This window comes from Podarcis muralis, chromosome 1, assembly GCF_964188315.1.
Source record: "Podarcis muralis chromosome 1, rPodMur119.hap1.1, whole genome shotgun sequence".
Lineage (NCBI taxonomy): Eukaryota > Metazoa > Chordata > Lepidosauria > Squamata > Lacertidae > Podarcis > Podarcis muralis.
Window position 1 is genome coordinate 73,561,260 of NC_135655.1, and position 14,264 is coordinate 73,575,523.

Sequence of the window (14,264 nt, forward strand, 5' to 3'; positions counted from 1 at the left end):
TGAATATTTGAGTATCTAAAAGTGTGACATTAGATCTGCTTTTTTCTTGTTTAATAATGTAATTAAATTTTCAGGGAACCTTTGATATCTATGCTACTAATCATTTCTACAGCTTTAAGAGAAAATGTGCTAATTTAAACATTACTGGTACAGCAGTACTATAACATTAGCAGTTGCAACAATGTGTTAAAGGTAAGTAAAAAATGATCAATTTTAGACTTAGACCCATAAGTAGTAGCAGTTGCCAGGACATTACCGTGTTCACCTCTCCATAGCTCCAGCCTTATTTCAGATATCGTGATATATCGAAATATCAAAATGTTTAACTGGTGATATATTGTGCTGCTGAAAACCAGGTATCTCCCAGCCCTAATCATCACATTATTCAGTTAAAAGTCTTGCACACTGTATACTAAAACACAAGAATTGCATTATAGGTGGGGCTTATAGAGCAGAGCCATAGCCATGCCAAGGGAGCAGAGAAAAGAAAAACAAAGCCCTCAGGTCTTCCGTGATACTCAAAAAGCACACTCAAAAGCCCTTTCTGGGTGTTGCAACAAACAGGCCCGTGGGAGCTTTTATTCCTGTATCTGTTTTTGTTGTTTATGAATTGCTTCCCATAAAACATTCCAAAGCAATTAATAATAAAAACATCAACAATATAAATGTATACATAAATAATTTCATGCCTGATACAGATACAGACAGGGGCAGAAAATTCTGCTTAAAAGGCTTGTTGAAAAAGGAAGGTGGTCAACAGGCACCAAAAGGAGAGAAGATGCCTGCCTAATATGTCACAGAAAGAAAGAGTCTGAAAGGGTAGGTACAACCACTAGAGTAACGGGCTAATTCTTACATCATATGATATTAACCTCCAGATGAGACAACATCTGCAAGAAGCTTTCAGCTGCATGAGATGATGAGAGACTCATGGTACATCCACGATAGGCATCTATAAGCCAAGCTGCCAACCACTCACATCCAAGCACATGTGTGCTTTGATTACATCTTGAGGTAACACATATTCATCTTGATACTGAATTATATAAAGTACTGCTCTCAGTGTTGTATAGCTGACTAACAGCAGAGGGAAGAAAACTGGAATCCATGGGTATAAAATAGTTTCACCAGTTCTTCACAGCTGCCAAGTTGGGACAACCATTCGTCTGAGAAAGTTCATGAACAACCTTAACGTTTTTTGTCTACATTAGCAAGGACTTTTAAAATCTGAAGCAGGAAATCTGACACTGTTGTCCTTAGCAGGCTGAGGTTGTTTTGGCAAATTCACGCTGGGATGAGGAGGACAAGAGAGTCTTCCCACAAGGAAGTATTTGGATTGTATTTGAAGTATTTGTGACGCCACACAAATGGACAGACGCAGTGACAGCATTGTTACAGCACTGAGTTTCCACAAATACGAATAAGTGGAAGATCCCTTAAACAAAGAAAGAACACCGTCTTTTCCATACTCAACACACAAATAACAAGGTCTGATTTCATCTGCCAGAAATGATACAAAAGTCACAATACTGTGAAATGTTTGCATTCTTTCAAAACAGAGTTTCTATACTACATGCTATTTACGTAAACTAGCATTTCTCAAAAAATGCCAATAAAATTATGTTTACATAATAAAATTGCATGTATAGATAGGCATTGGACACTTTAACTGGGACTGCAACAACTGCTGAGTCATGATCCTTTTTTCACAGTGAGAGTCAGCAATCTCCCAACCACTGGAAAGGTAGTAGACTGAAATTGTTATCCTACCTTTGTGCCATCTCTGGTTTAATTTTTCTGGGACATGTGGTGCAACCCAATTGTTACTTAACAGTAATTAAACGGAGGATGGAAACAGATACACTTCAATACAAGGTGACTATTAATCTCAGTAATTTATCTTGGAGGCCTTCAATTAACCACTTGGACCAAGGATCATTAGGATGTTAATTTTCACAAGCTGACAAAATAAAAACACTTCTACTGAAAATGGCAGCAGTATGAAAATAAACCACATTAATCTTTAAGGTGAGTTTCAAGTGAATAAGAATAGGAAACTACTAGCTGATTCCTAGAAGCGTGAGGCTCAAAGCAGGGCTTTCTGTGGAATATAACAAGGGTCCACTGTCTGCACCTTCCAGAAGATGTTTTTGTTCCAACAAGCATTCTCAGCTGGATGGAATGGTCTCTCTCCTATTTTGTATTTTTTATTTTATTTTAATCTGCCTTTATTTTTTTGTGCTGTTTTAAATTGGGTTGTTTCTAATTGTATTTTGTACATCACCTTGAGACCTGTATGGAAGGTGATTAATAACAATAATAATGTGTCCATGATGCTTCTCATCATCCAACAGACTTACTTTACGTTGCTATAGGGACTAAGGTAATTCATGATACAGCTTAGATAGCCAAACAAGCCGTCCTTGAGCTGCCTATTATCCACAAATAGACTTCACCTGGCCAGAGAGACCATACCTAACTAATTATGGTTTGAACAAGTGGATGTGGGTAAGTCTTTTAGGAATCCTCTCCTTATCCACAAAAATACTCTTAACAATAGCAAAACATTCCAAATTTGGTTGCCATATTTCATATTTTTAAGAAAGACCCCCAAAATGATTTTCACTGCTTTTTCCATCATGTTGCCATACATTCAGGTTTTCCCTGAAATTTTGCCAATTCGACAAAATCCCCGCCGCTTCCGCTGTTTTCATACACAAAAACCAGGACATGTCAGGAATTATCCTGACATATGGCAGGCCTAGGGGACGCAGGTGGCGCTGTGGGTTAAAGCCTCAGCGCCTAGGACTTGCCGATCGAAAGGTCGGCGGTTCGAATCCCTGCGGCGGGGTGCGCTCCCGTCGTTCGGTCCCAGCGCCTGCCAACCTAGCAGTTCGAAAGCACCTTCGGGTGCAAGTAGATAAATAGGGACCGCTTACCAGCAGGAAGGTAAACGGCGTTCCGTGTGCTGCGCTGGCTCGCCAGATGCAGCTTGTCACGCTGGCCACGTGACCCGGAAGTGTCTGCGGACAGCGCTGGCTCCCGGCCTATAGAGTGAGATGAGCGCACAACCCTAGAGTCTGGCAAGACTGGCCCGTACGGGCAGGGGTACCTTTACCTTTACCTTATGGCAGGCCTAACATTTGTCTCACATATCTTGAATTTGGATCTTCTGGTTATGGTATTTGGGGCTATTTAGGATTAAATTCTAGTCTTCTTGAAATGATTACTGGCTTTGAGAAGCCTTTTCAGTGCTCCCTTGGGAAGTGGTGGACTCTCCTTCCACGGAGGTTTTTAAGCAGAGGTTGGATGGCCATCTGCCATGGATTCATTAGTTGGGATTCCTCCAACTCTACGATTCTATGACTCTATAGGTCTAGATCCCCAACTACTCTATGTAAAAGAACAGAAAAAATCCCATAAATGTATCCCATAATGTAAACTAAGAAGAAATCATCATAAAGAGGTAACATGAATGCAAAAAGAAGCAGTTCAAACTGATTCCTACTTAACACACATTGCATGGAAATAATTCCAGTCCAATAATTTGACCTTCCACATCAGAATGGTTGGGATCATAGCCAAAGTTACTACTGCACTGGCAGTCTTCAACACTTCCCTGGGATATCTGTGACAGATTTATAACTAATAGCGGAAAGAACAGATAAGACACTGGGGCAAGTCCCCCCCCCCCCACCATCCATGAGGGAAGCAATCTATACACCAGAGACTCAACAGTACATACTGTTTATCAGGGAACAATATTTCAATTATTAAACATTGGCACATTTGCACGTGGGGAGGGGAAAATGAGTTTGTATTCTTCTAAAAACAAAGGTTTGGTTAATCATTTCAGAACCTAAACAGAAAGCGTTTTATTCTTCTTCAACAAGGTTGCAACGTACATTTAAAGATACTGTGCTGGCCACAATGAGCGGAATTTCTCAACGGGGCATGACCTTGATTTTAGAAATTGGCAGCTGGTCAATTTTAGGAAGCTGCCTTAAGCTTAGGCTTTGTGTCCAGCATTGCCTACTATGACTGGCATTGGGTCTCAGACAAGCATCTTCCCCATCACCTGCTACTTGATTCTTTTTAGCTGGAGATGCCAGAGATTGAACCAGAGAACTTTGTGCAAGCAATAAATGATTTTTAAGGTCACCCATATTTTATGCTACTAGAGAGTATTTCAAATGGAAGAGTTTTGGCCAAGAGATTCACTAGTAAGAAGTCCCCTTGCAAGTCTTCTTTCTATTCCTGCAAATTATTTCTTACTGTTCCTTTATTCCCCAGCCATTTAGTTTTGAAGTTTGCCCAAATGAACCCCTGCAACGGGCTGTAGTTTTAGCAACAGCAGAGCACACGTCTTGCATGCAGAAGGTCACAGATTCAATTCATGGCATCTCCAGGTAGGACTGGAAAAGATTCCTACCTGAAACCCTGAACAGCCACTGCCAATCATTGTAGGCACTACTGATCTATAGGGAACAATAGATGTGACTCAGTGCAAGGCAGGTTCCTATGTAATGAAATAGAAGGAAACCACTCTAACCCTTAGGCCTGCTCAGGTACTGTCCAGTTCCCCATAGTCTTTAAATAATTATTCTGCAGCATTTGCCTCATGGTTTCTCCAACAATTAAAACATTTCCTTCTTGTTTAATTTATGCAATTTGTCAAAGGTTTCTCCCTAACTGAAGGGGAGTTTGTTTGTTTTTACATAAAAGGGTCCCCCATCCCTTCTCTACTGTATTAAAACATGCAGGATCTGGAAGGGAAGGTGAAAGGTAGTTTTTACAAAGAGGCAGTATGAAGCATGCTCAGAAAATATACGAGTTATAAGAATCCTGATTAAACTGACTGTACTTAACCATATTGATTCTCAGCAAAAATTAGTCTTAGGGGGAAACCCACACCCTTACAGCTACTAAAACATTCTGTTCCATTGATGGAATGGCAAAAAGTGATTTTATGCCTAAATGCCATTTCAGTATTTCATTCCAACAGTTCTGAGTATTTAAGCTAAAGTAATCTAATTGCTGTGCTTTTCAATGGAGTGACTTGGCACTCGTATGTCAAAGTACTAAGAATTAGACCATTGAGACTGTTGCTATTTTCTGATGCACATCCTGGAAAATTCAGGTTGTGCTATCAAAGTTCATTTGTAGGTCTTGAACAGCAGAACTTGCTTCCCCATAAGATCACACTTTTTGTGGCAAGGAAAGTGATGGGAAAATGCTAGACTCTCAAGTTTATAAACCACGGTTGGTTCCAGAACTCATGCGCACTCCACGTCCCTTAAAAATCTGCTGTGGAAGGTTGGAAGACCCCGTGGAACAGCATAGGAAGTGGTGCAGGAGACTGCTGAGAGAAGCTTGTGAAAATTGCCTCCCCTCTTCCTTCTGTTAGGTAGCAGTGGACAATTTCAGGAGGGCAATAAAGAATGTACTTTGATTACAAGGCTGCCCTAAACTCTTTACTTTGAAAGGAAACAGATTATGTTTAAAGAGAAATGGCTAAAGCTTCCCTCCCCAATTATTCATGAAAGTTAAGAGGCAGTTTGTTTCTCACAACAATGCTACAAATATAGTGATTTTCAAATCCAAAAAAATGAAGACATCTACAGACACTAAAAGACTGAGGCTTAAGTCCATGGGTAGGCAAATTAAGGCCCAGGGGCCAGATCCGGACCAATCGCCTTCTAAATCTGGCCCGCAGATGGCCCAGGAATCAGCATGTTTTTACATGAGCAGAATGTGTCCTTTTATTTAAAATGCATCTCTGGGTTATTTGTGGGACCTGCCTGGTGTTTTCACGAGTGGAATGTGTGCTGCATCTCTGGGTTATTTGTGGGGCATAGGAATTCGTTCATTCCCCCCCCCAAAAAAATATAGTCCGGCCCCCCACAAGGTCTGAGGGACAGTGGACCAACCCCCTGCTGTAAATGTTTGCTGACCCCTGCCAAGTCAGATGAGGCTTCAGATCATGACTTTGTGGATTGGGAAATGTGTAACAGGCCCACATTCCTCCCTCTATCCCTCTACTTCCAGGTCTCTTGCGATGTCTGAAATCTGACAGACTGGTTAACACCAACTTCCAACTAATGGTTTGCGAACTCACCTCAGTCCATTGCTTGGAAGTTAGCACTGAACAGTTTACTCAGTTCAGACTTACAAAAAAAGATTAGACAGAGCCAACTCAGAGCTGAAGGTGGGACAAGCATATTGGTCTACAGAATGTACCTAAACTTCCTAAGAATGGTTTGGAGAATGACTTTTGACCCAGGCCTAAATGTTCTTTTGGTAGCATGGTTGTACATTAATACTCAAACTTCCATGTCAAGGGCCATTAGCTTGCAGCACTCATTTCCCCCTTCAAGTATATGCTGTGGTCACAAACACTTGATAATAATCCCTCATCCATGTGGCCAAGTTTAAAGGAGCAAAATCTACTGGAAGGGTTTAGCACAGGGGGCAGTAACCAACTGGACAGTTATGCTAGAACAAGCACTTCTGAATGTACAGTGGAACTTCCCCTCCTTCCACATGCCCTCTTAAATGGTCATGGGTTTTTTCCCAACTTTGTGGTGCATATTTCGGGGGGGGGGGTGGTGAGGAGAGGGAGGGGAAGTACATTGCACTGCCAAAAGTACTCGCGCTAGTGGAACTGTTTCATTGGCTACTGCCCAGAGAAATTCCACTACACGGACAGAGCAAGCTCTTCCAGTTTACAAGCACTGTTATATTCTAAAATGCACAAGAAGGGAAGGAGGCTGTTAACTTAGTTACACTGGAGCTAAATCTGAGAAGTAAAACCAAAGAAGCCAGCAGGTTTTTGTGTGTGTCTCTTGTCAGTGAATATAGCTGAATGCTTAAAAGACTTCTTTTCTCTTTCTAAAACCGCCAAACAAGTTTCGCTTTGACATGCCAGCAGTGTTGTAAAGAGCTGCCCAAGTTTTTGTTCTCCTTCACACTTGTTGCTGCCAACAATGCCAGACCTCAGATAAGCAAATGTGTGTGGGGAGCTACAGAAAGCAGGGGAGAGAGGAAGCTTGCATACTAACAAGTCAGTCTGGTGTTAGTCTTGGGAATCTTTCTGGCTCCCACCGGCTTTTGTATCATGGAACTTGGGTGGGGTGGGGGGGCGCCACTTTTGAGTAAGGTTCACTCTTCAAATGGTTCGACTTCTAGGACAAAAAACATTTTGCAACACTGCTTAGATCATCCTTGCAACAAAACAAAACCAATTGCACAAAATCTATTAAAAAGGTAAAGGTACCCCTGCCCGTACGGGCCAGTCTTGCCAGACTCTAGGGTTGTGCGCTCATCTCACTCTATAGGCCGGGAGCCAGTGCTGTCCGCAGACACTTCCGGGTCACGTGGCCAGCGTGACATCGCTGCTCTGGCAAGCCAGCGCAGCACACGGAACACCGTTTACCTTCCCGCTAGTAAGCGGTCCCTATTTATCTACTTGCACCCGAAGGTGCTTTCGAACTGCTAGGTTGGCAGGCGCTGGGACCGAACGACAGGAGCGCACCCCGCCGCATCTATTAGCCTACAAAATAATCCTACCAGCCCACGAACCCACATGCCCACACTGGTGGGAGGAACCATCCTGGTCTGGGGCAAAGGATTCGGCTCAAATCATTCTTCTAGTGGACATTTAATATACCACACAAGCCACACAGCTCCCAAGTGACCGAGTATCATGGCTTGATATACTAAAAGCCATTATCTGAGGAATCCTGTGGGTAGAAACCTCTATATACACCCCAACTGGCATGAGAGCAATTATGGAAGTGAAGACAGGTCGTGCTAACCAGGCTATATGTAAAGTCAGTCATAGGACAACCTGAAACAAACGATATTTACTTCTCCCCACCTGCATAACCACCAAAGATGGTTCTTAGTCACCAGAGGCAGCTTGGCAATGGCTGTTTGCTAATCTTAAAGCAGCCTGTCATATCCACACAGAGTCTGTATTCAAAATGGAAACAAGAGCAAGGGGACATGCTGAGTGTCTGCTTTGATTAATAGAGGGGTTTTTTAAAGACAGCAAAGCTTATCTGCATTTTAACTTTTCTGGAGTTCTTGCGGCCTTCTCTGAATATAAGGCCCAACGCAGGCTTTTTACTCTTGCACAGCTTTTTCACACTGCATTTATTTCCTAACACTCACCGTAGTTGTGTTTGTCTTACGATTCCCCCCCCCTTCTCATACAATATCACTATATACTCATTCCATGTTTGTACAACCCATGAAAATTCTATGAGGAACGGGAAATCAGCTTTCTCTCTTACTCGCTTCTTTTCTACGTACAGCGATTCTGCCCTGCCACCCTCTTGGCGAAACATATGACATGAGTTACCCTGGCTTCCACCTATAGTCTGTACAGACCAGCAAAAGCTGCACTATATGTACTATGTACATTGCTGCTAAGACTGTATTTTTCACATTCCAGCCACCTCCATGAATGCTGTGCTTTAATTCAATCATTTCAGTGATCAGGGTGGGGAACCAGCCAGATGTTCAAGTACAATTCCCATCATCCTTGACCTTTGGCCATGCCAACCGGGGCCAATGAATTTCCAATAACATCTGGAAGGTCACAGGTTCCCCCATCTCTGCTCTACAACACAAAGAACTACTCTGTGGTGTGGCAATTGCTTAAATTAAGAACCATAAACACCTGGAAGTCAGTAGGGCTATCATCTGCACAGGTTACTTCATTTTCCCATAAGACATTACCTGGGACTGAAACAACAAGAATAAGCATTGTGATCACTATTCCCAAAGGTTACTTTTTTAAACATCACATTTGTTTTGATCCAATCCCTACTTCTGTCACTTTGTAAGAAGTGATAGTTTAGCATTTATTTTTCCAGGTAGATCCAAGAAGTAGAGGAAGAAGATGGCAATGGCTTAACAGAAACCATTTTTTTTTTCATGAACAAACTGTGTGTAGCCTCTTACTTTCTCACAGCTAGTGAGGATCCCATGTTGAATCTGATCCACACATGAGTGTTCATCATGCATGTCATTGCAGACCCTACACTAAAGCTTTTGTCTCACCTGAAAGACAAAGCTTTTAAATGGGCACTGTTCCTAATCCAGCTGCAAGTCAAATTATGAATATGCATTAATGACAAAGCCTTTGTATGCTCCTAAGGTGATCTAGATGTGGGCTTAGAGAAGTTGAGAGAATGGAAAGAGGCCTCCACCACCGATGACCACACTCCCTTTATGACAGAAGGCATTTCTCTTGAGTAATTGCTTAAGAGAAGATGTGCCAAGCAGTGGTGGATGGAACCAAGTGGTCATAGGAAAAATGACAAAGCCACAATCCTTATTAAGGAGTATTTTCGACCAGTGTTAGAAACCGAGATATGAAAGCTAGGAGCTAAATAGCACCTTAAACCTAGGCTATGGGCGCAACAACAAAATGTCTAGGCAAACCTTTTTACATACAAAGAATACAAAGCTGAAAATGAATGAAAATATCATGTCATTTTTCACATGGTCTAGTCCTTCCTCTGCCCACCCCCCTAAGATTCTCAAGAGGGTCTCTTTTCCAGTCTTCAGAGAGTAGCTGGAAATGAGGAGGCAGAAAAGGGTCCTCCTTTCCTTCCACTCTACAGTTTTAATCTGAAATCTTAGGCGGAGTACTGTGCCCAGAGATCAGAAACTGCTTGTGCTAATTAAATTCCGTCGCAAAATGCGCCTAGAACAATGGGAGTTTTGAACACTGTTTTCGACATGACAAAAGACTGACATGAACAGATGGGGTGCCCAATAGCTTATATATCCTTCCTGCTAAATTTCAACACTTCCATACAGCTCTGTATTCTTAAGAGCAATGTTAGACTAAAACAACAGGAAGTTTAAGACAAAAGGTAAGAAAAGGCCCTCAAGATAAGGAGTAAGTTGGGGGGGGGGGACACACAACACAGTTAGAGATGCTATGTTTCCTCATTCCCATGGGAGGGTTATTGCCAATGGAATGAATGGTCTGAATTTATAGCACATATCATGCTTTGGATGCAGGTGCAGACTATTATTTTAATTCACTCCCCTGAGTTCTTATCATATTCTCACAGCCAGGACGACGAGCTTTGAAAACCTTGTCACAAGGAGCTTTCCCTAGTCATAACAAAACTGAGCTTCCATAAGGGTAGCTAAGGGAGGTTCACAAAAGGAAGCTGGCCAACTTGTCCTTCTGTGTCCATCTTCAGATGAAGGGCTGTATGGATGACCCTTTGTACCTACCGTCATCTGTGTACACTCTCACTGCAATTTCTGAAATCATGGTTGCAATAGATTCTGCTGTGTTTTTATGTAAACTACTTAATTTTTTTTATCATTTTAAGCACTATTTTTTTAAAAAAAAAAAAACTAACAAAAAAGCCCACCACAGCAAAATATATCAATTTAGGAACAAGTTTGTACATTCTATTTTTCAGAGGTGGTCAGTAGGAATTATATATGGTGGCAGGGAAGCATCTTGCAGAGCTGTTCTTAGCCAGATAGGTAAAGGAAGCATCCCAAATTAATTCTATGAGCAAAGAAAAATAAAAGCATTCATTGAATTCTTTCCAGTCAAAGGGACACATATTAAATTAGTGCTATGTGCAGCTATGCATTCTCAAAAATGTTTGGAATCATAAGATAACATATATTATTAAACTTCTATGTATTTCTAGAAGGATTCCAAGTGCAAGGGCTCAGCTCAGAGTAATAGGTTTACAGGCAAGCAATGCAATCAAAACATTTGCAAATCCTAATAAATCCACTACTGGAAAATGAAGTACACCACAGTTATACATCACCAACAAATCACTAAACAATAGATTCCTAGACAAATCTCTCATTGTGTGCCAAGAGAGTTAACTAATCCGTCTATAAACAGTGGTTGGGAAAGAAGGCAGTGTTGTTGGCCTGCACAATACATATATGATACTTTGTAAAATGTATGCCATAGATTTCTTCTCAAGGAGGTTTCAAGTCTTCTGCTTAAGTGATGCAGCCCCGGGGCAGATACCTGTAGAGCCAGAATTACTATGAGCCTCAGACCAGGGCAGCTGTGATCTAGCCAGACTTCTCTTCCCTCTCCCCAACTCATTTTTCTCTTCACAGTCCAGTGGATAGCAGTGGCCACAGGTTTAGGGAGCATGGCACATTTGGGAAATAATGGTAATTCTAGCATGAAGAGCACAAAGGGGTTGCTTAATAATTAATCTCTTTAAGTCTGTAAGAGCTGCAGGACAAAATGACCCAGAAAATCACTGGGAATGACAGAACCTCCATACCAAATGCATGCCAACAGCAGAATTCTATGCAGGTTTACTCGGAAGACAGTCCCATTAAGTTCTGTGTTTCTTCCTCTCGGGTAACAGGGCATAGGGTTATACCTTAAATATCTGTGTAAACAACAGGGAGACGATTTTGTTCTGCACCTTCCAAGCCTTTCCAATAAAAGAGAGAGCAAGCACAGTGCCCTTATATGAGCACACGGCAGACACAAGAGATATGAGCCTGTTTGCTCAACTACAGTTCAAGGCTGTTATCATTCGATTAATTCAATGACATCATCCAAAAGGTGGCTGAAGTTAACCTGGCGGTTTGATGGTTGGGTTGTGAGCAGTGGTGCATGGCAGCAATGCTACAGGGCATTAAAGAGTGGCAGGGATGACAGTTAGGTTTAGCAATGCTTCTCCAAGCTAATACTTTCCCTATAGAAAAATATTCTTTAAAATGTGTGGGGACTGGGGCTTTTTAATCACTGATGCTGGCAACTATGATGGTGGGGCTATCAGTCATACAAGTGTTCAACCAAAAATATGTTTCATATGCATGCCTGGAATAAACTCATTAGTGGCTCCCACTGGCAAAAAAGAGTTGTTAGGAGTCCCCAAATTAGCAACCCTGTCCCCAAGGATATCCTTTTCCTTCAGGGTTAATACTTTACTTTTTGTACAGTAAACAGCAACCTTCAGATTTGTACAACTCAACTTCCAATGTCTATCAAATATGGTATAAGCAGATTTGAAACCCTTCTTAGCTCAAAGCCACAGGAACCCAAGAGAAGCCTAAATTCTTCTGAGATTTGGGGTGTGGTCGGTGCAAAATTCTGCAGCCAAGAAGGAAAGATGAGATCATGAGAGGGAGTCTGAAAGGCACTGCAAGTCATCCATTTTAAAACATCCTTACTTCCCACAAATATTTTTAGTGCCTTCTCCCACACCCATGACACTTCCCCCCCCACCCCCTTTAAAAGAACTACCTCAAGTTGAGAAGTATCGCTTTCAGAATCCGCTAAGTGCATGAGAAAATACAGTATAAGATTAGTGGGTTCTTTGAATGCCATTTTTGGGCACACAAAAAACCCCCAAAACTTTATAGCCCCCCTCCCCCAAAATCACACCGGATGCAAGTTGTTGTCGTTGTTTCCCAAAGCTGTTTACCAGACAGGAAACTAATGCTCCCCCATCGCCCATAAACATTTGCTAGGGTGAAATTTGCATGCACTCCTAATGCCCACATTTATTCAAATACTGTACTTTCAGCGCCTCAGACTAGCCAACCATTCTCTTGCTGTCTGGACTCGGGCGTCGGTGTGCCACACTCGACTTGCACAACAACCAAAAAAGAACTGTCGGCACCTCTCTCTTCCTGCCCCCCCCCCGTTAACTTTAAAGTTGATTGATCGAGCAGAACTTTAGAAGAAGTGAAAGCAGCCGTTACAAAACCGCACACCAAGTCAAAACCCTGGCGAGGTTTGGTATCTGTATATTTGGCCGGTTTGGGGGCATGGGAGGCTCTGCCAGGAGGTGCCCGTGATGACCAGCCCCTCTTTTCCACCCCACCAGAACTGCTTGTAAAGGGGAAGCCTAGATGCTTTAACGCGGTTCTGGCGCGCGATCCTGTGTTATTTGACGCTTTGATTTGCTTTTGCCCAAAGGAGAGCCGCCGCCGCCTCCTCCTCCTCTCCAAACCCAAACATCGTGGCTGTTTACATCCCCTCGGTCCCAGTCTTACGAAGGAGGGGGGGACCCCGACGCAGTCAGGTGGGCAGCCGGGAGAGCGAGCGCCGCTCCTTCCCTCCTCGCCTCTCGCGCGCGCCAGGGGAAAAAGAAGATCCGCGCGGGCTCCATGGCGAGGCTGCTCGCTTGTTTTTGGTGGGAATCGGGAGCGGGGAGGAGGCGGCGGCGCCACGGGAAGGGAGATAAGCCCCAAACAACACACAAGCGCCCGGCTCAGCCCTCGCTCCCGCCGGCGGCCACGCGCGAGGGACGAAGGCGGCCGAAGCGACTCACCCAGAAGACGAAATTGAAGACGAAGAGGAGGTATTTGATGCACTTGGTGCAGCCTTCCACTCCCATCGCGGCGGCTTTCTGCAGGCGGCAAGGATGTGGCCTGGTCTCTCGGCTTAGGAGCAGGAGGAGGAGGAGCTGCTGCTGCAGATGGTGGGCTCCGCTGTTGTTTTCAGGGGCACCAGCTCGCCAGGATGCTTCTCTCTCGGTTCCCGTTACCTCTCCCCTCCCTCCTTCTCTCCCTCTGACCCGGGCGCGCAGCCAGGTCCCTCCTCCTTCGTCGCGGGCGCGCCGAGGAGAGAAAAGCAGCGCCCCCTGCAGGCGGCTCCTCCGCCTTTCTTCATTCACTGCTGCTTCAGCCAAATGGTCACGGAGACGCCCCCTTTCCCCGCCCCCCGGCGGAATCAGGCCAGACCCAAAACAGGCTGGTTTTGTAAGCTCTGGTAGGAAGAGCGATTGGCAAAACCAGGCAGCCGAGTGCACATAAGCAGCACTCTACTGAGTCCACGTCGCAGGCCTGGTATTTATTAAAGATTTATTCTTTAACTAAAAAATAAATAAATCTGGTGCCTGGAGTGGGGGGGGGTGGCTTAGGGGAGAGGCCTGGGGGCCTGAGGTCGAGGCATTGGGTTCCCGGGGGCCTGAGGTTCTCCATCCCCGCACTAAGCAATCGACGGGTCCCTACAGCACATTTCTAGCACTTGTTAGTGGTGGAGGCAGATTGTCTCTTCAAATTATCTGCCTTATTTCTGAGCAGAGGACAAGAGGAAACCATTTCAGTGAGGCTCTCCAACAGCTGCTTGGGTGTGGTCTCACCAGAGACAGTAGCACTGATTCTTTCTTCCTTTTTGCGACACTTCACATGCCAACAGCAGCAGCAACTGTGTTGATAACCTGGCCATCATTTTGCATCAGCCACACTTCTGCAGACCTGGGGCATTATTGGGGTGGGGGTGG

The 14,264-nt window shown here is 43.8% G+C and overlaps 1 protein-coding gene across 1 annotated transcript in view; it reads right to left on the reverse strand.

Moving 5' to 3' along the window:
- CD81 (CD81 molecule) overlaps positions 1-13,527 on the reverse strand; it is a 57,857-nt gene extending 44,330 nt beyond the window's left edge. Inside the window, exon 1 of the mRNA XM_028733657.2 lies at positions 13,311-13,527. Coding sequence (XP_028589490.2) covers positions 13,311-13,376 — 66 coding nt within the window. The 5' untranslated portion in view covers positions 13,377-13,527. The remainder of the gene's footprint in view (positions 1-13,310) is intronic.
- Between the last annotated feature and the right edge of the window lie 737 nt (positions 13,528-14,264).